The 21,781-nt window shown below is 46.6% G+C and overlaps 1 protein-coding gene across 2 annotated transcripts in view; it reads right to left on the bottom strand.

The window, feature by feature from the left end:
* Window positions 1–1,510: 1,510 nt before the first annotated feature.
* Window positions 1,511–21,781, bottom strand: part of CNNM1 (cyclin and CBS domain divalent metal cation transport mediator 1) — a gene marked incomplete at its 5' end in the record, with an annotated part of 49,381 nt that continues 29,110 nt past the window's right edge. Inside the window, 6 exons of one of the 2 annotated variants that reach the window (XM_082631523.1) lie at window positions 1,511–4,001; window positions 5,039–5,140; window positions 6,040–6,189; window positions 6,343–6,526; window positions 13,536–13,699; window positions 21,452–21,514. In XM_082631523.1, coding sequence (XP_082487649.1) covers window positions 3,922–4,001; window positions 5,039–5,140; window positions 6,040–6,189; window positions 6,343–6,526; window positions 13,536–13,699; window positions 21,452–21,514 — 743 coding nt within the window. In that variant the 3' untranslated portion in view covers window positions 1,511–3,921. The remainder of the gene's footprint in view (window positions 4,002–5,038; window positions 5,141–6,039; window positions 6,190–6,342; window positions 6,527–13,535; window positions 13,700–21,451; window positions 21,515–21,781) is intronic. The other variant, XM_082631524.1, reaches the window with a different exon arrangement.

Here is a 21,781-nt window from a genome sequence, read left to right as displayed (position 1 = left end):
TATTAAAGTGTTTTCGTAGTCCTGCAAAGCACAATCTTACTTGACAAAATCTTATTTCTGGGTATTTAATTTCTCTTGTTGTGGAGAATTTGAACTTAATTTTTGTCTTTAGGGGGATTGCTAATAAAAAACCGGTTGAAAACACTTCTTTAAGTCAAAGTATACGTACCAAAGTTCTCAAATGTTTTTAGTACTTAAAAAAGCCCCAATCTCAGGAGTTCCCTGGTGGTCCAGTGGTTAAGAATCCGCCTTCCAATGCAGGGGATGTGGGTTTGATCCCTGGCTGGGGAACTAAGATCCCACATGCCATGAGGCAACTAAGCCTGCCTGCTACAACTAGAGAGAAGCCCATGTGCCATATTAAGACCCGACTAAGCCAAAAATAAATAAATAAATAAATAAATAAATAAATAAATAAGGCCCCGGTCTCAATAGGAATCTGCCTTTCTTTATTCTCTTCTTACATATATTCCCAACAGCGTGTTCTTTTCCCCATGAGCGGGGGCTCTGAGCAAGTCTGGGAAAAGCCAGGCTTAGTGAGTTACACAGGTTTCTTTACTGCAGGGCTTCTCGGCGCCTCTCACATGCAGGCACGCTCATTTCTTTCTCAAAACCACCCTGGGAAGGAAGTTTCACAGCCTGTCCCTGTTTTACAGTCTATGAAATAGGCTGGGAACACTTAGGCGAATTGCTCAAGTTTCCATGGCCAGGAAGTTGCGGAGCCTAGGGGTGTGAGTGCTTCCTCGCAAGCGTGGACCAGTCCTACCTCTGAGGTTCACAGTGCACACCTGCTTAGCACAAGACCTGGCACATAAAACCCTCAGCAAAATAGTTGTATCATTTATTTACTGTTAATGAACTTAACAGCCTATGGAGGCTCCTGGGAAGAATCACGGGTCATACTGGTGCAGGTCACTCGCTAATTGTCCTGTGTGGTGGTTGGAGACTTTGGTAGTAGGTGTCAGATTCCAACCCTCTGCAAAGACCTTAAAAACCCCAACACCTGTGCCCACCTGTCTGGCTGTCCCCTCGCTCCTGTCTTGGTTTAAAACTAATCAATAAGCCCTGCCCACTCCCTCATTCCTTTTCCCAGCCTTTGGTTGAAAAGTGCTGAAATTAGGCCACTTTTGCTCCTCTCCAAAGGGCCTACAGAAGTGAGCCAGTATGACCAGCACATTGTCTCAAGAGCTAGACTGGGTTTGGCCCCCAAGACCTTGAACTTAGAAGGCACCCAGCCCAATGCCTTGCACATCACGGGGCTCTGGCAAATGCCTGCCCTTCTCATTATCATCCTTGTGCTTCTTCCTTGTCCAGAAGTCACACTCTGGCTTCTCATTCGGCTTTTACTTTCCATTTCTGGCATTTGTTCTTGCAACATCTTACCCATCTGATATCCCAAAGCAGAGCGTGAGGGCTTTTCTGTAATCTTACCTGCAACCTCATACCTGGTCTCAAGAGGGGTGCCTCTTTAGGCAGGTGGGCCTCAGGTAAGATAATTATATGTGTGCACCACCCACCCTGCACCTCAAATGAAACCATGTCAGAACACTGAGATGCTGGGGCAAGGGAAACAGCCACATTCCAGGAAAAGCATTTTTATTTTATTTAAAAATTATTTACAGTTTTTTGAGCCTTCACAAATGCTTTATTTTAAAACCCTCTTTTTTTTTTTTTTTTTTAAATCTGAAGAAAATCTTGGGTTGGGGTGGGGAATAGGGAGGGGAGTGGTGACAGGCTCCTTAGGGATTTTGCAAAGGGATGGATTAATGCAACAGCAGTGGCGTAAGGGGTAATGAAGACTAGACAGGCAGGCCCCCTCGGGCCAGTGGCCAGCTGGGCAAGATGACTGCATGATGGCAGTCCTTGTTTGAAACTCACCGTTTACTGGTTTGAGTCGGAGCACCCAGCACCAAGGGCTGACACTTTGCCTGTTTCTACCAGGCAAGAGTAGGTGTTGGGGGTGGGTGGTAGCTGTGAGTTATCTACAAGAAGTCATGCACTGCTGATCCTCAGGCAGAGCCAGGCAAGGGATGTGAAGTCAATAATACATTGCTGAAAAAGGCATCTCCAGCTGGAAAGTCTACTTCCACATGCTGTGCCCCTCCTGTTGGCAACACCTGCTCTGGTTTGGTGGGGGAGGGGGACCAAGTTATGTTGGGTGTAGGCTGTACAGTAGTACCACAGGGTGTGTCAGGGGTTTCTGACGACTTCCACGTGGTGGGTGCCAGCTTTCCCTATCGATTTGATGGACACTTGAGAAGACCATTTACAACTCAAAATCTGTCTCAAACTAACCAGTATTCACTTCACTCTGCACTGCAGAAACTCTGGGCTGAAAGTTCCACTAGTTAAAATAGTGGGTTTTAACACTTTGTGGGTCTGAGACCTTTGAAAATCGTATGACAGCTTTAGCCCTCTGTAAAACACACATAAGAACGCAGACACTAAATTCTGACAGTCACGGGTTTCATAGACCCTCTGAAGTCCAACAATGGACCCCGTGGAGCAATGGACCCCAAGTTAAGGACCCCCTGAGTTAAAGGTTCCTCTGGGTATTTTCTTTTGAGATGCAAATAACCCAGAAGAATTATCAGCCTCCCGCTCCCCATGTGATTATTGATTGAATGGGTGGGGGGAGGTGAGAGTAAAGGTTTTGGAGGAAGGGAAGGGAAGCCTGAATAGTATACCCCAGAGATAAGTTAGGGAATGGTTTGGAGATCAGCAGGTAGCACTGGATCACTGGATCCCTGATCTAGGGGTGGGATATACATCAGAAAGGGGGGCAGGTGTCCCAAAGACAACCTTCACTTACTTCCACATTTTCCCTAAGGCTGGCTGTGTGGTTCCGGATCAGAACGAGTTTGTTCTTCAAGTAGGTCTGTGCAGTCATCCTGCCATCTGGTGGTGATGCTTGGAATTGCACCTGCCCCAACATCAGGTGAAAAACCAGAGATCTAGATCAGTACGTTCTTAGAATAAAGTACACTCAGCTGACTTGCTGGAGTGGAGTAATGGGTGGGGGTGGGGGAAATGGATGAAAAAAGAAGAGTGATTCTTCAGTGTTCCAGTGTAATATACACTGAAGTCCCATGAGAGCTTGCATCCTTCTTGGCCGACCTGGGCACTCTTTGGTTTGTCATGGCTAAAAACTTTCCACATATATATATATATATATTTTTGAACTTAAAACCTGAAGTTCCATCTCTGGCTCCCAAATGGGGTTCTCTGTTCCCTGCTCCTCCTCTTCCAGAGCAGATTTATTGTTGGATTGATGAGTACTGATCAGGAGCCAAAGCAGATGTGTCCCTGGGAAATACAGTGACTTGAGGTTCCATCTCACATTCTTTCCATTCCAGCTGAGACACACCTCCCAGGCTGCTGGAACCCTGATCTAACAGGAAACTGGTCACTGACAGTTTTCTGTCCTGTAACTTCACATGCCAATGTGACTGTCCCGCTGCTCTAATGTTCTGGAGGAATTCTTGGTGCATCTCCTGAACTAATCTTCCTATCTGCTTCTCCAGCCTCCTTTGTGCCCGTCTGCCGGTGGCACCTTTTGACCTAAGTATGAAATATGGTACCAGGGGACACCAAAGAACAAAAAAGGGCATCAGGGATCCTCGAGTGGCACTGTCAGCCTGGGGTCATTTCTTCTCCAGTCCCAGACTGTGCTGTGGATAAGACCATTTCTAGCATGTTCCACTGAGGCACCTCCTTCCGTTATGGCTACCGCAAGGCTCTGAGTCAAACTGGAGGAACGAGGGAAAATCTGCCAAACTGACAGCTAGGGGTGAAGAGGTGGTAAGGAAAGCGGAACGCTCTGTCACCTGTGGGAGGCCTTGGGGAGAAGCAGATGATGGGAGGACGGGTTCTCCCCAAAGCTCTGGAATCTCACGCACCCAGCGAACGCTGGCTGCCCTGTCATGTGATGAGAGGGGTTAAGTTGGAGTTCTCCTCAGAGGTTCTCTCTCCATCTGGTGACCTCTTCCTTTTTCGACCACCTGAAAAACACAGCTTGTAAGGATCAATCTTCAAGACTGGGAGGACATTGATACTCTTTCGGTGGTCTAAGCTTTCTTCAAAATAGAAGCAGGAATGGAGACAAAGCCCTTGACAGTTTGTCAGAAGTAACCTGCATTGTCTCCTGGTGCTGACATCAGCATATTTACATCTTGAAGGATTAGGATGCACCTTCCACCTGAGATGACATCTCCAAAAAGCCGCACACCCAGGCTAGTGCCAATGGAATGGAGATTTCCTGGAGGGGACTGAGCGAAGCCCACATAATGCCTCAGGACCACGCCTCCCCATCCCCAGCTCAAATGACTGCCAGACACCCTCTGAGAGAGGACTGGTCTCAGGGACTTTGATGTCCCTGAGCCAGGGGTGGTGGGTGTAGCTGGGAGCCCCCCACCCCCCGCCCAGGGACCTACATTCTCTAGATCAGAGGCAACCTCCCTTCTGCACTGGGGTACGTGGGGGTAATTATATAACTGCCCTCAAGGATGGAAGGGCACTCTGTTCCCATCTCCATTGTTTTTAGGAAGGAGTATTTTTCACCTTGTTCTCTCTGCCATGGACTTCCTTCCACGGAGGATATTGCTTTCTTTTTTATTGAGTGTCCCAGACACAAATTCTTTCCTTAAAGGACCAGACTATAAATATTTTAGGTTTTGCAGGCCGTTTGGTCCCTGTTGCAACTGCTCAACTCTGCCATTGTGGCCATCAATAACAAGGGGGTTCTATGATCCAGTAAGTCTTTATTTTTTACAGGAATGGGCAGGGGAGGGAGGTCAGGATTTGATCTGTGGCCATGGTTTGCAGACTCCTGTCCTAGACGACCACTAACTGAGTGGGACAGTTCCCCAAAGTATCAAAGGTGCAGTACTGCCTGAGCCCTATTATGGGTTTCCACAATTGTACCTCATTAGGGTTCCCAACAGGAGTCAATGGTTCCTCCTCCAGGAATAAGATCCTAACATGTTTTTTGTACTAACCAGCTGGTGGGCCGTTTTCATCTGGGTGAAGAGCTACTCACTCAAGGTTCTCAGCAACTTCTGGCCCATGGTTTCCTCAAAGCTGCTGCTGCAGCGGCTGGTCTCTGTGTCCAGGTTGATATGACAACATTCACTATCTGATGCTGAGAGAAAGGAAAGAAGAAAGAACACAGCCTTTTCCACCTACACACCCAGGGATCCAGGTAGGGTGTTTTGGTTGATGTTTCTCAGCAAGTGAAAGTTCAAAACCAGCTTACTAGCTAGTCTCTGGGGCCCAAAGGAAGGGACGAACCTTGTCAGTAAGAGTGATGGCTGACCTCCGTTTCCTAATCTGTAAATTAGGCCTAATAATAACTATTGATGCCTAACATTTAGGGAGCATGGTACCAAGTACTATGATGTGCCCTCCTGTAAATGTTATCTCATTTATGCTCAAAGCTACTTCATGAGCTAGCCACTGTGTTTTTTTTATTTTTTATTTTTTTGCGGTACGTGGGCCTCTCACTGTTGTGGCCTCTCCCGTTGCGGAGCACAGGCTCTGGACGCGCAGGCTCAGTGGCCATGGCTCATGGGCCCAGCCACTCCGCGGCATGTGGGATCTTCCCGGACCGGGGCACGAACCCGTGTCCCCTGCATCGGCAGGTGGACTCTCAACCACTGAGCCACCAGGGAAGCCCACCACTGTGATTTATATCTACTAATATAAGGAAGTATATCTATTAAGATGAGGAAACCTAGTCTTAGGTTAAAGTAACTTGCCTAAGTTGCAGAGCTCCTAAGTGGAGAAGCCAGGATCTGAATCCAGGTGGAAACCTAGCTAACTGTCCTACACACTGTTTTCCTAGGAGAATGGATTAAGATGGGTTTGACGCATGGTAGGTGCACAGTAAGCCTTAGTTTCCCTTCCCTGGTGGAATGAGGTGGGACAGGGGACAGGGGTCCCAGACTTCCCTCACATGGCTCACCGTGGGCCATCCCAGCACCTGGTGGCCTTGACACCCACCCCCACTTGTTCCTGCAGGGCCCAGTTTCCCTCCCTGACCTGCTCTCACGGGAACAGCTGCAGGAGACAGTGAGCGTTGCTGTGTGCTCTGCCCCTCGAAGTCTGTCATCTCCTCCTGGGTGAAGGCCATCTCCTCCATCCTCAGGTACACGACCTCACTGGGGCTTCTCAGCCCATCTGAACGGCTGCCTGGGGAGGACAGTGAGTGCGTCACCTCCCTGCTTTGTAGAAGACCTGGGGCCCCATGAGGACAAGATGGCAGCTCTGGGCAGGACTGAGGAGGAAGGTAGGGCCGTCCCTACCCCACGGTAGCCCGGCCCATCATCCTCCCAACTGACTTACACGGCAGGCTGTTCCTGTTGCTCAGGAGGGTGACGGCAGGGTCATCCTTGGGGGTCTGGGGTGTGCCCCGGGTCATGGGGGCCTTGGTGGAGTCTCCGTCAGTGAAGGCCTCCACGTCGGGGGACTGAGGTGAGCTGTCCATGCGGCAGGCGGTGAGCGCATTCTGGTACTGCTGCCGTGTGATCTGGAAGGAAGGGGCGGAAGCTCAGGAGGAGCTGGGCAGAGCCCTCCCTGGATGTAGTCTGCCTCCCTGAGCTCAGAAGCAGCCCCACTGAGGTGCTTGGGAACCCCTGGCCTTGGTGGCCCGGGATCTATGATCCCCAGCCCAGCAGTTAAGGGACAACGAGGAGACCCTTTTGCTTGTTTGCCACCAGAGCTCCCTCTGTTCATTTTTATTGGCTCTGGACTCTTGCACCTGGCGGAGCCAAGCCTTCTCCCGAGACCCAGGAGAGGATGGAGGGCATCTTCAGTTAGCAGGGTGGTTGCCCACTGAGAGGTTTAAAACACAGGCTTATACTGTTGCCAAGGACCCTCTTCCTAAAGGGCAGTCAGTGGGGACTCGGCAAGAGCAAGACCCCCAGCTTGTGTCAAGGGCTGAAATAAGAAACCTCCAAATGAAGAACATAAACTCTGGCAAAACCACTGATGAAGCCAATTTATTACTATTATTTTTTTCTGATGCCTTCCATAGTCATAAAGGAATCCACCTGATAAATCCTTCATGAAATTAGCGCCAGGAATAAGCTCCTTTCTCTAGATGAATTATATACTTTCTTATATTGGATGAGAACTCAAATATCCACTAGGTTTCTCCTTTTTCCTTTTATGACCTGGAAGCTCACAAATAAATTTATTTACTTGCAGTAACAAACTCATGTCTGATAGCGTTTTCACAAAATTGGTTTGCAATTTCTTTTCAATTTTTTATTTAAAACATTGTTGGGTTATTTCTTTATTTTTGGAAACCCCATATATTACTGAAAGTTCTACAAATATCCTAAAGAGATGGAACTGATGATTAGATTTTCAGACACTGGTGAAAGCTCTAGTGCTAATGTTACCCAAGAGAGCTTGCTTTTGCAGACAGATGTTGGGATATGAGGATGGGACCTTCCAGCCAAACAGTGCATTATGGCTCACAGAGCACTTAGGAATGTGTTATCTCCTTTGGTCACAATGACTGCATGGGGTAGGCATGAGAGGTCTCGTGATGCCCATTTTACAAATAAGAAAATGAGGTCCAGAAAGATGGGGGACTTGCCTAAGGTTTGACAGTTAGCAAGCCTTCAGAGCCCCAGCCATGTGATGTGTGTTCTGCCTGGGAAAGTGCTATTCATTCTTTGGGGCCAGGAAGATGGAAGATGAAGTGGGAATGTGGAACTCCAAGTTCTCAGAGGGGAAACTCCAGGGTCTGATAATGGCACCCCTTGCAATCTAGGCATTTCACTTTAAAGGGCCTTTACTCTTGTTCTCCAGGGGAAATCATCTGAGCTCAGCTCTGTACACTGCAAACACACCTGGCTGCATTAGGCTACCTTTCACATGCCCACGGAGGCTGCCTTTCACAAAACTTTAGGGGAGGTCCCCCCAAAACTGCTGTGTTTTTGGGGGGTCCATAGGCATCAGATGACTGAAGAGAAGCTGGCACATGGTCTGAGCCAAGGTTATCATCGAAACTCAATTTTCTAATGTGCCCATGGGTTTCTAAAGGTGAAGCTTTCTTTGGAGTCTTGCAGGTTCTCCTGGCTTGAACAGGAAAATTTCCTAAATGACACTTCATAAGCCCAACAAAGCACTTGATATTATTGTTTGGGTTCTTTTAACTAGTTAGTTTAGATTTGGCTTCCAGTTTAGTTAAAGAAGACCCTTCACCTAGAAAATATGGTGTGAAACACACTGCCTATTCAAGACAAAGGCACTGCCCATTGGTTACCTGCTCTAGGCATCTCACAGCCTTGCTTTCACACTGCTTCCTCTTTTTAAGCTAAAAAAAATATCACAAATACCATGTCAATGTGTCACTTTGAAAGAAATTTGAGAAGGGACCTCTCTGGAAATGTATTCAGGGAATCTCCCCAGCTGCACTTCTGGATTCAAGCATCACTTTTTGTCAGTTCTCTCCCCTTGTTCACCTATGAAGCCTTTTCTACGTACTACAGTACTGTCCAAGAGAAAAATAATGTGAGCCACATAGGTAAATTAAAATTCTCTAGTTGTCACATTTTTAAAAGGTAAAAACAAACATGTGAAATTAATTTTAATAATACATATATTTCATTTGACCCAATGTATCCAAAATAACTTCACTTCAACATGTCACCAATATAAAATAATTAATAAGGAATTGTACATTCATCTTTGTACCAAGTCTTTGGAATTCAATATGTATTGGGTTGGCCAAAAAGTTTATTTGGTTTTAAGTGAGACTAAAAGACACATTTTTCATTTTCACGGAGAACTTTACTGAACAACGTATTCACTAAATGAATGAACTTTTTGGCCAAACCATTATTTTACATTTTACCAAACATCGATTTGGATGAGCCACATTTCATGCGCTCAACAGTCACATGTGGCAACTGGCTACGTATCAGACAGTGATGGTCCAGCAGATCAACTAAACGGCTCTGCCCAGTTTTGATAATACAGCCTTGTATGGCCATAGTGTCCCACTGCCTGCCAGTCAGAACCACTGGTCCAGCTCAGCTCCTCTTTCACATTCCCTGAATGCGCCATGTTCGCTTGCCTTCCATACCCCTATTTATCAGGGTTCCCCACTCCTCGCTCTTGACATTGCCTTCACTCTCCTCTTATTCTTTCCTAATTCTTAAAGGTCCAGTATATTCTCTAGACAAATTAGTGCTTAAAATAAAGTGCCATACGATTTTGTAATCAATTAGATACTACCCTGCATTGGTTACTATCATTTGACTTATGTTTCTTCTCCTCAACTGTATGTCTTGAGTATTGGTCATAGTGCCTAGAACCAGCCTTAATGCTCAACAAATACTTACTGATTGGCATTGAGGGAATCTAACCACTGTTCAAAAGACAGTATGTTCTTATTTTTTCATTACTGTAGCTACAACCATTTCTTAACAATAGCTTGAGTTAAAGTTGCCTTATACTCTGGCCAGTTAAGAACTCAAGCATCCTCTAAATTACATAGGAAATGGAGACCTGTTTATCTTGAAACTAATAGGAGTTAAAGGTACCCTTTGGGACATTTTGACTTAGCAGTTAATGTGTCCAGAAGTTAACCTTTCAGCCAGTGTGATGTTTCCAATCATTTTATGATGTGCTGTTTACATTTTCAACTTGCAGGTGGTTTATTCATCCCTCAAAACACGATTTTGCAATTTAGAGATTCTGCCACCAGATGGAGATGGGGCATCTTGGCCACGGTTACACAATTCAGTCTATACGACATCTGCCAAATATTCTTAATTTAAAAATGATACTTACAGAATACACTTAAAAAATTCATAAGGATTCTTTGGTACCTTCATAACTTATTAACTACTATTAATCATAGCTTTAATACCTTTCCCAGATACTCACTGGATACACCTTTCTTTCTAATTTTATCTTGAACTCAAATTACTACTGGACTTAATGAACAGTTCTAGAAGTTAGTCTGTTGGACAGGAAAAGCCCTTGCAGACAATCACAGGGGCTTTGGCCAGTGAAATCACCCCTTGAGCTTCCTCAAAAACTCTCTTCATGTTAAAAAAAAGGCGGGTTTGAGGAGGTGAATAAAAAGCAGCCTGAACATGGCCCTAAAAGTCCATTCAGTCAGGAGGAAAAAAATCTCAGTGTCAGTTTACTGTATCATCTTATTGATAACTTACACTGAAAAACAAGAGAGGGGCTTCCCTGGTGGTGCAGTGATTGAGAGTCCACCTGCCGATGTAGGGGACATGGGTTCGTGCCCCAGTCTGGGAGGATCCCACGTGCCGCGGAGCGGCTGGGCCCGTGGGCCATGGCTGCTGGGCCTGCGCATCCAGAGCCTGTGCTCCGCAGCGAGAGAGACCACAGCAGTGAGAGGCCCGTGTACCGCAAAAAAAAAAAAAAAAGAGAAAATCAAACCCTTGTGTTAAACAAGAGCTTGAACTCACAACGTCCCCTTCTGTAGAACAACCCATTGCAACTGAAGTTTTTAAGAGACTAGAGCCACAAGTTGAAAGAGGTTTCTGAATTATGCTTTAACTGTTTCTGTCCTCTCCTCAACTTCTACTTTTGACATGTAGTCTTCTCAATTTCAAAATATCTAGGTAGAAAAACAGACCATGTGCTGTGATGCTCGGCTGCCCTAGTCACAGCAAGGTCCTCTGGCCTGAGAAAAAGGACACCCGTACCTTAGAATTGACCTCAGATTTGGAGTTCTCAACACCTCACTGGCTCACGTCAGGAAAGAGACTTCCCTTTTATGCTCCTTGTTATTTATAGAATGTTCCCTTTCCTTATGTTTTAGGGGTGGATATATGAGATCAACTGTAAGTTTTAGGAAAATCCTTACAATCTTAGCGTTAGGTATTCATCCTAACACATTCCTCTTTGAGGAGTTGCCAGATCCATCGCCTCAAAGTGCTCTCCAATCTATGTACTCCCAGAGGTGTTTCAAAAAACTCTGGGCTCATCACAGTTGCTCATTAAACACCACTCCTCAAAATCTCATTCACTTTTCTCCCCAAAGCCTCATATGGATTTTCTCAACTTAGGATATAAGTGGTGTTACGGACTGAATGTTTGTGTCCCCTCCAAAATTCATACGCTAAAACCCTAACCCCCAAGGTGATGGCATTAGGAGGTGGGGGTAATTAGGTCATGAGGAGGGGGGAGACTTCATGAACGGGATTAGTGTCCTTATAAGAAGAGAGCCTTCTTCCTCTCTCTCTCCTCCCCGCCATATGAGGATACAAAGAGAAGACAACCATTTTCAAACCAAGAAGTGGGCTCTCACTAGACCAGACACCACCTGGATCTGCCAGCACCTTGAACTTGGAGATCCAGCCTCCAGAACTGTGAGAAATAAATGTTTGTGGTTTAAGCCACCCAGTTGATGGTAATTGTTATAGCAGCCCAAATGGACTAAGACAAATGGAAAGACCTGAGAAACAAACTTAACACAAATTCCCAGTGCACTTAAAACAGGATCCAGACACCATACTCTGGCCTAAAGATGCAAGGCAACACTGCTGCCCGCACTCCATTCCCAACTCGCAGCGGCCTCGCCTTCGCGCATAATGCAAAGGAGGACAAAGATCCTCCGTGGACCACCAAGCTCTTTCCTGCCTCGGTTGTTTCTGTCTTGAACATTCTCTCCACATCCCCTTCCAGGTCTCAACAAAAGAGACCTGCTCTCTCAGGCTGATCTGACGACCATTTCTAAAGCAGCCTCCTTGCCAACTCTGCCCAATCACTGTTTATCCCATGATCCAGTGTATTTCCTTCATAGCCTTCATCACTCCCCTAAATTACCTAGGTTATTTATGTAGTTACTTGTTTATCATCTTTCTCCCCCTAGGAGCATGGAAGCTCTAGAAAGGTAGGAGCTTGCTGTCTTGTTCACCATGGTATCTCGCTGATGCCTATACAGTGCCAAGCACGAGCAGGTAGTCAGTAAATACCTGTTGAACCACTGACTCATATAGCGACATTCAGTTTCTTTTCCCACAAACCACGTGCCCAGTACTACAAACCACTAAGAGTTAGTATAGCAGAATTTCTCTTCTCCCATTTTTTTCCTACCTCCACTTCTGAGGAAGGTCTGCAATGAGAGGGCTTCAGGGCTGGAAGCAAGAGGGAGGAGAATCGTGGGCTGCGGTTTTCTGAGCTTCATTCTCACTGTCACGATAGACTAGTAAGTGTCCACAGTCATACACACCGTGCGTGTTGTTGGGTTAGTGCCTAAAGCACTTCTCCCGGGCTCTGTCAGCTCTGATTTCCCTAAACTCTCCCCAAAGCCCAAGGACTCGAAGGCTTGGACTCTGGAGACAGAGAGACTCAATCTGAAGTTTGGCTCTGCCACGTCCCAGCCACGTGACCTTATACTCCTCAAGCTCCCACGTGGTCTATAAAGTGGGGATGACACAGTACCTACCTGTTAAGGTGGTTGTAGGACTCAGTGGGAAATTCGTTCAAGGACTTGAAGTGCATGGCACACAGCACCCCACCAACAGTCACTGTCCCAGCCCACCCCCCAGGAGTGACCCCTCTTCTCCATGGTTACTTTCCTCAACGCTCTTGAGTTTTAGTTCAGGGTGTTTGCAGAGTTCTGGAACATAGAAAGCCAGCCAGCACACACCACCCTCAAATAATCAGGGTCAGTGTTCTGAACAGAAGGAAAGGACCTCCTCCCACCTTTGTGATTTCCATACTCCTCTCACCCGGCCTGCAACTGGGATGACTGTTACCAAGTGAGTGCGTTGGGTGTTTAGTTGGACTCGGGTAAATGGGTGCCCTTCTGATCTCAGGCCAAGTGTGTAATGGTTTGTGGAATGCTAGCAAACAAAACAAACAAAATAAAACCTATCAAAGCAAGAGGAAGGAGGGAATCTTAGAATGTTTCTGTCCAATACCAGTCTCAATGAGGGCATGAAGAAACAGCCCTCCTCCTTAATTACAAGGCGATAAGCACCGCTGCCTCTCTCTACCGCACTTGCAAAGTGGTTTTCTTCAAATAGCTCAGTGACAGCAAGGGGGTCTAAATAATATTTTCAACGACAGAATATTTTCAGCTAACATACAGGCTGAACTGTGTTTTAGACTTTAAATATTAATACGTAAAATCTTATCCACATGTAAAATCATAGCATGGTTTCTTCTATACCCTTGGTTTATTAATCACCTGCAAATTTATCTTGAATAAATAAAATCAACCTGGTGCCAATGGCGGGGCATCCAAAGGAAACAGTTGTGCCAGCAGCTTGTCTCGGGCAAGCTAATTCCCTATCGCTTTGTGCCTCAGTTTCTCCACAATGAAAAATGGGGATCAGGAGATCTTAATGAACAATCATGGTTCAAATGAACAAAGGAACAATAACGGTGACAAATAATGAACAGAATAAAGCTAACCGAAACCAGGGCCTTTAGGAAGCCAGGGAGCAATTGCCATGCAGCATTATCTTGTAACAGGGGGAACAGGAAGCTGCTGGCTGGGAGTAAGGGGACAGCCCTCCCTACGGAGCTACCTTCACAAACTGCACGTCGCTGAGGATGTGGACTGAGTAGTCGGGTGTGTAGAGGTTGTTGCTGCTACTGCACAGCTGGGTGTTGCTTCCCCCAAAGTCGCTGCGCTCACGGCTCGGAGACTCGGAGCGGTTCAACCCGCTGCAGCGGGAAGGGGACCGGTTTACTGCAGAGGGTGAGAGAGAGGAGAGGGAGGAAAGGGAAGGAGGGAGGGGTGGGGAGGAGGGAGAGGGGAACAGAAAGAGGGAGAGAGAGAAAGGGGTGTCGTTTACCGAGGTCTCATAGTACGTTTAGGTGATGGCAACACCGGGTGGCGGACTGGGCCCTCTCCCCTCCCATCAGAGCCCAGGAAAATGCCTGGCCGCTCCATTTACGAGGAGCAAATGCCTAAGGCCTCGTGGCCCCACTCAACTCAGGTTCCTGCTCCCCACGACCTCTAGCAGCGAGAAGCTGGGTGGGCCGCTGCCTTTCTCGGTTCTGGGGTACGTGCAGGAGATGAGGACCCTTCTGTGAGTATGGGTTGCTACCCCAGACCATGAGACCCTCTACTGGGGTGAGTTCTTTTATATAAACTCCATTCACAAACCTTCTTTTAGGAAGGCTGAGGCCTTAGGTTTGCCCTAAAAACCACCTGTCGCAGCACAGGGAAGCAGCCCTCACCATGGTGAGGCATTTCAGAGGGGATGACGCAGGCCCCAACACTGGCAGGGCCAGGGACAAGCGGAGGCCCATAAACCATGTGGAAAGATATTTAAATCACATCAATAAACTGTTAAAATATGCTCTATCCTCGTCTTTGACAAATATAACTTCTTAAAAACCTAGCAGGTCAGATGAGGCTCCTTAAGAGTTTTGTGCTGGAAAATGGGCTATAGGGGGAGAACCAGCTCTGCCCTAGGGCTTCCTGGCCCGGTCTCCCAGAGCTGTTTGGGTGGGGAATTCAGGACTCCCATACCTGAAACGTGGTCTAGAAGGAAGAACACAGCTCTGGGTGGTACATCCCTTTCGCTCTGTGAACTACTCACCCCACAGAGAGGCGTGGAGCTGAGGAGGGCCAAAGTGAGGCCCCCTAAAGGGTGGGTCTAGGGCAGGGCTCTTTCTAGGCTCAAAGGCTGGAGGCTGGAATAACCCTCCAGGCCTTCTGTCAAAGGCCTCTTAAATGTTCAGAGCCGGCTTCTTTTTCCATTTTCAAGAACCACTTCTTGGGAAAGTTCAATTAAGACCACATCACTTGGTTTCAAAATGGACTGTGTGAACTACCCTCCCAGGATCAACAGAAGAGAAGAGAGGTTCTTAAGGTGACCCTAGCATTATCTCCATCATAGAATAACCCTGAATGAGAGACCGCAAAGCCCCTCCCATCCCTCTGCTTCCCAACTGACGCCACTCTTCATTTCTTCTCAAAAAAGAGAAATGGGAGGCTCTCAGCCTCTCCTAACACAGATTCAGTTCAGGGGCTCCAATGAAGAGTCTGATTCCTCAGAGATTCTGCTCCTTGGTTCTTTCAGGGAAGAACCTTGGGAATTTAATTCTGTCTCTTAAGATAATGCTGCCATCCATCAAAATGATTAGCATCTATTTGGAGTGACTTCTGGAGGTCTGTCGATCTGTTTAGCTGCCAGGCTGTTATTGTTGTCTGGCAAACCATGTAGTAGTGGAAAGACTAAAATGACAATAGGTTGAATCATTTTCTCGTTAGAGCCAGAATAATCACTGCCTTGATCAGATTATAGAATTAAGGGTTCCACCTCCCGTCTTCCCCTTCTCAGTAAGTGTCATTCACATACATACTGTTACTTAAACCAGAAACCTGGGAGTCTCCCGTGACTCCTGCCAGTCTGTCAGCCCCACATCAAGTCTCCACTTCCCCGACATAATAGACTCATCTGCCCCTACCTCTGTCTCCACTCAAGTCCCAGTTACCATCACCCTGGCCTGGACCACAGTCTGGTCTCCCCAGTTATAATCTCATAATCTGTTCTCACCTCAGCTGTCAAAAGCACATTTTAAAAACACAAATCAGCTTCCTGTTGAATCTCAATAAAATCCATACTCCTTGCTGTGACCCCTAAACCCCCTATGACTTGAGCCCTGCTTTCCTGTCTGATCTCATCTTGGGGCTCCCTCTCCTCGCCTGCTTGTTCTGCTCTAGCTTACTGGCCACCTTGGGGATCCTCAACCATGTAAGCATACCCACCTCAGTAGATGCTGTTTCCCCTGCTCCCCCTCCCCCCATTTTAGCACCATTCCCACCCCTGCTCTCACTTCTCAGTCATTAGGTCTCAGCTGAAACACCACCTTCTCTGAAGACCTGGTCTGGCCACCCTAAGAAGATTACCCCTATTTTCCTCTATCACTGTCCCCTGTTCATCTCTTTAAAGCACTTTTCACAAGTTTTAATTAATTACAGGTTTGCATTCATTTGTAATGTCTACTCAGTTCAATGATAAATTCTATGAGGGCAAAGACCTTGTCTTTCCTGGTCGTTGTTGTACTTCTGGTACCTGGCACAGTGCCTGGCCCAGAGTAGGCACTCAATAAAAAAGTACAGAATGAACAAATCAGTACCTAAGAATCCCTGAAGGAGTTTTTATTTAGAATCTAAATTTTATTTTAAAAGGTTTCAGGGCTCTCAATCACCCTGGAATCAGAAGGCTTTCCCCCTGCAACCGAAGTCATTTTAGGGAAGCTGACTTCTTGAAGTGAGGGGTGGGTAGAAGAACACTCCAGAAATGCCCTGGAGCGTTAAATAGTGTGCAGTGAGAATCCAAGGGCACCAAGAAGCCTCAGGCCTTGGCCCCATAACTTGAGGAAGAGGCCGCAGGGAGCATCAAGACCTTCTGTCTTGTCTGTTTAATAAGAGCCTGTGAAACGGGGGGTCCTGGAGTCAGGTCTCCTACTTATCTGCTGGGTGACACCAGAGTGACCAGGGACCGAGAGGGACAGTGATGGTGCCATGGAGAACAGAGTGAAGCACCAAGGTGACTGTAAATAGCAGTAACATTGGGCAGAGAAATACCCATTTCATGTCTGGTCCTGATCCCCTGAAAACAAACCGATGAGGTCTGGCTTGCCTAGGCCCACTGTGGCTGTTCTGAGGTGGTGACTGACTGAGTAAGTCGGTGGTGTTTCCTCAGGGCTGTTTGTTGTGGAAAAGAGGGGCAGGCAGTCCTGCAGGAGTGCAGCTTCTTTGGCGTGAGCAGAGTCTGGAAATCACACCTTGATCTGGTGGGTTTTATCCTCAACTCAGTTTGGAACGAAGAGAGAGAGTGGGCAGGCGTCTGTGGTTTCAGTTACCCTGAGGAATGACCATTGCTGCTTGATAATCCTCCACCTTGCCTGGTGGGACACGTGCTTCACATACCCCACATCTGCTGCTCTACATCCTCGTCCCTTACGTCATAATTCAAGATAGGGTCAGGGAGGCTGACAGGGAACCACAACCCTATTGTATCTACTAAACAACTTCTGCCTGAATCACTTCTACTCCCTGTTGGAAACAGAGGAAACAGCTTCATCCCTGATCTCCCCAAAGCTCTCATCTTCACTGGCACCCAGCACAAGCATGTCACCCTGCTGTCACTCACAAGGACCCACATGTCAAACACAAGCGACATCACGGTTGTGCTGGGAGGAAAAACATGTCTTTTTTTTTTTAAGTAAAAACAATGCTATTGAAGCTTTATTCATAAAATCCCAAAGGATTCCCAACACCAGAAGATACAACTGTCTTACAAAGGTCGGGTATATAAAAGCAATTTTTAAATGACAAAGGAATCCTCATTTCATGACAAAGAAAGTCCCAGCTCATCTGAGTGTTGCGCAAGATCACTGTTTTTGTGTCCCAGAGCCTTACATTCCTCAACAGGTAGGATGCTGATGACTCGGCATTTTGGTAATTGTGCACATATACTCGAGAGGTTCCTGAGCAAGGGAAATGGAAATGCTATTAATAAAAAAAAAAGAGAAGAAATCAGTAACAGACGAGTGTCCCAGCAGCATGGCAAACTAGTTCAAGTTGTATAATTCCCCCTGGCATTTACTGAGAGCACAGAGGCACAGCTTGGGGGAGTGAAGAGAGAAGGAGAATCCTAAGCACAGTGCAAAGAGGTCTGAGAGGCGACAGATCAGCGTGAAACTGACCACAGGACCCCTCAACAGGGCCCAGGCCAAGCTTCCGACATATCCCTTGCCCACTCTTGCTCTTACGTCATACCCTCAAGCTGGCCCTGGCCAGAGACTGGCAGGAGGGCAACCCTGGGGGAGGGCAGGGTTTCCTGCTCTAGACCCCCAAGTGCTGTGGAGAAGTGTGGCAGACCTCATTCCTGCGGACTTCACGTGGACAGTCTGCAAGAGATATCTGTCCTGGATGGCAAGTTGGAGTTACTGAGGTTGGGTGGAGAAGACACTGGGGTAAAATTGGGTCGGGGTGGGAGAAGGGGAGGAAGAGGATTTTAAACTGCAATCAGGACTAGACGGAATCTCCCCTCACTCTGCACTAATAGGCAGGGGCCCTGAAAACCTATGCACAGCTCTGCTTTACTCATGACACCTGTGTCTGGAGGGCTTTCGCAACTCTATCACAGGAGCAGGACCCATGATACAGAAGAACATCCCACTGCCCTTTTCAGTCCGGGGATTTGAGAAGAGGTAAGGCTCAGCAGCTGCTCGCTTACATCTTTCAAAGCATCGGTGAGGGATGGGGAGGAATAGCTCACTCTGGTCATCGTCACTGTGCCATGGGGCATCTGTGTTCTCTAAACTGGATGGGGGAATTTAATTACATAGGCTTATAGGGCTACAAACTAGGATTATTAAAATTCATCATTCTGGGGTAATATTCAACATCAGACAACCAAATGCCAAAAGCTCTCTGTCAAAGCTACAATGTGAACTCTGCAAATCAGCCCAAGTTAGGAGTCCAGATGAATGCGCTCACGTTACATGGAGCTTTAATGGTTCCCAAATGTTTACTATGCGAGAGCCGACCCAAAGGAATATTTCCACTTACATTTCACAAAGTAAAAAATACTATTTTTAGGTACTCCCTTTATATTCTGGGGAAAAACTAACCTCACTGATCTCAAAGTACCTTACAGATGGACAACTGGGCATTGAAAAAGGACCCTTGCTTGCGACCTCTCTCCTGTCTTTGTGCTTTTGTGGAAGGACTGTCATGGGGAACTTGGAATCATCTCCACCACTGGGAGAATTTAAAAAGGGATGAATCTGGGGAGATCTGCAGTGGGGCCGTGTACTCTCAGCAGTTTTGTTTTTAAATGAAAGCACCTGCAAATCTGGCTAATTACACCACACTCTGGAGGTAATCCACACACCACTCTGCTCTCCTTATTTCAAATAAGTCTCAAATAGAAGGAAACTGCCTATGGGTAATGGTGGCAATATTTGGTGTAGGGACCACTGGCCTCAACCCAGAGGGAGCACCTTAGTTCATGAGCACAGCTGTTTTCAAAATGCAGACAAGTCACAGCCCTCTAGAGGGCACAACACGCCCACGTTCAGAAGGGCAGCAAGGTCCCGGCCTAGAACAGGACCTAAGAGGCTTGGATGCCAGTCCCCATCCCTCTACCTTTTTACTACACCTTTGACAGTGACCCAGCGGCTTAATTTCTCAGAGCTGCTTCCTTACCTATTGTTGCCCAGCAATAATTCCTAACTTCCAGGGTTTATCTAAGATGGAGTAAGACATAATATATGTAAATTAATGTATCTGGATCATAAATCAAGTATGGGACCAGAGTGTGCCCAGAACTGCTTTCCATAAAAATCCAATGACTGAGGCTTCTTCTGCTGATATGGAACAGAAGCAAGAGCTACTGGGAAATACCAAATTATAGGTCCTGGGGATGTCACCCGGTCGCTAGGAAAGCTTAGTGGTTGGCTACAGAAAGAGATGAGACAGAAGAAGGTGGGAAGAAAAGAGCCGAAGGAGAAGCAGAACGTTCCCATCTCTCATTTTTTCCTGCTGCGCCCGTCACTGCTACACTCTGCAGAGTTAAACCAAGGGTGGGAATAAGCTGGCCTTGCCCTCCCCTGCTTCCTATTGGGTTTCCAGTCATGGAAAAGGGGGGGGGGAGGTTAAAAGAGCTCTCAGGAGCACATGGCACCAGCCAGAGTTGGATTGGAAGACTCAGTACCTCCTAGGGGGACTGCACAGCAGAAATGAGTCACCTTAATTTTCATAATAAATACCGATGAACTAGAACTAACCTTCTTATAAGTAGGAAGTTATAATTAACTAGGTTGTCTGGTTAACTGAGGGTTAATTTAAAAAAAATATACTCCTGCTCTCCTGCTTTCATTCTTTTCTTTTCTTTTTTTTAATGCTTTGATCCTTTTCGTTGAAAATCTTTTAAAAATGTACATCTTTCCTTTCTGCTGATGAAGCTTCATAGCACGTTCTTCATTCACCAAGATTCCTCACGTGGGAAGGATCTTGAAGGTCCATGATGTGGTCATTTCTAATTTTACGGGCATGTGGGGGTGACCACTTAGCTGGGGAGGGTACCAGATTGGCATCTCCCATTGACAGTACTCCTGTAGTCATCATGAAGACATGAGCTCTCACAAAGCAAGAAAAAAATTTATTTCTTGGTGGACAATCTCCACTAAGTAAGAGAGAAAACTTTGGTGAAATTTGAGAAGGTGATTAAGTCGTCTCGTACAGATAAACATGGGAACCAGATGGTTTTTGATGGAAAAATGTGATTTGTGAGAAAGTAGAGATCAACATAAGTAGTTCTGAAGTTGCAAATTTGGGGGTTTGAGGTCTCAGAACAGAGCCTTTTGAATGTTGAGGGTCTACTATACAGACAGTGAACCATAACTGGATTCTTGATGCCTGAGGCTATGGTGGGGCCTCAGAATCATCGCCAAAGCATTGGGATAAGGGAGACAGATGTAGAGGGTATGGGAAATGGGGCTGTGCTTTTTTTTTTTTTTTTTTTTTTGCAGTACGTGGGCCTCTCACTGTTGTGGCCTCTCCCATTGCGGAGCACAGGCTCCGGACGTGCAGGCTCAGCGGCCATGGCTCACGGGCCCAGCCGCCCCGCGGCATGTGGGATCTTCCCGGACCGGGGCACAAACCCGTGTCCCCTGCATCGGCAGGCAGACTCTCAACCACTGCGCCACCAGGGAAGCCCGGGGCTGTGCTTTAACTTCAAGGTAACTTAACAAACACCTTCTTAGTTTGGTCATTACTTGCTCCATGACCCTAAGAGATGAACGACTAGGGATGAAAACAATATAAACACTTAACTGATTGTTCAGATTCATTACATTCTACTCAATCCTTGAGTTACTGTGTGGCTCTGTGAGGAGCTATTTTACCTAATTAAAAAAAAATCCAGTAACTTTTATTTAATTAACAAGAGAGGTTAAGCCTGATGAAAAGTTGTTTTGAAAATTTTACATATAGCATCCTTTGTATGAGCAGAGCTAGAGAGAATATGGTCACTACACAGTAACATTACTAGAAAGATAAGGAGGGGTTAGTGGGTTAGCTAAAGGCAGAGACCACATAGAAGAAAAGATGGAGGAAAAATAGGAATAAAGCACAGTCTTTCATTGTTTCTTCCTATTTTTCTTCTGCTGCACCCCTTATCCCTCCATTCTGCAGTCAAATGATAAGGAAAAATTCACACCATTCCTCACCCCACCATTTCTCCATCTACGTACACAGATATATCCTTCGGGGCTAAGTTCACAAGTGATACCATTGAACCAGCAATGCCAGGTCAGTGAGTACAAGTGAGTGTTAGCTGTGCAACGTGCTATGCCTTAGTCCTGGGAGAGACTAGCTGGGAGAGACTAGTTTTCATGTGGGACAGTGACAGAGACCAAAGGCCTCTTGCAAACCCCATGGATCTATGGAGATCGAGACCCCATGCATGTTTACCTGGGGAGCCTGCCAGAGAGTCCCCTCTGCTGAAGGCGAAGGTACGAGACACAGAGACGGGCACTAAAGAGTCAAGGATTTGTGAGTTGCGTAAGGGAAGATAAACATAAAAGGAGAGAGACAAAGAGCAAAGCATGTGAGACAGTCTGTTCCCGGATCTTCACAACATCACATTTCTCTGCCAAAGTGAATCTTGCCTCTGGAAACACGGAAATTGCATCCTCTCACAAAGTCACTCTCCAGAAAGAAGAAAATAAAATAGACTTTGCTGAAGGTCTTCCAAAAAGATGCACAATAATTTCTGAGGGGATCAGACCCGCCAATGAAAAG

The sequence above is a fragment of the Mesoplodon mirus genome (genome assembly GCF_964341445.2).
Source record: "Mesoplodon mirus genome assembly, chromosome: 2".
Lineage (NCBI taxonomy): Eukaryota > Metazoa > Chordata > Mammalia > Artiodactyla > Ziphiidae > Mesoplodon > Mesoplodon mirus.
Note: the sequence above shows the minus strand (reverse complement) of the source record. Positions and strands in the feature narration are given on the sequence as shown.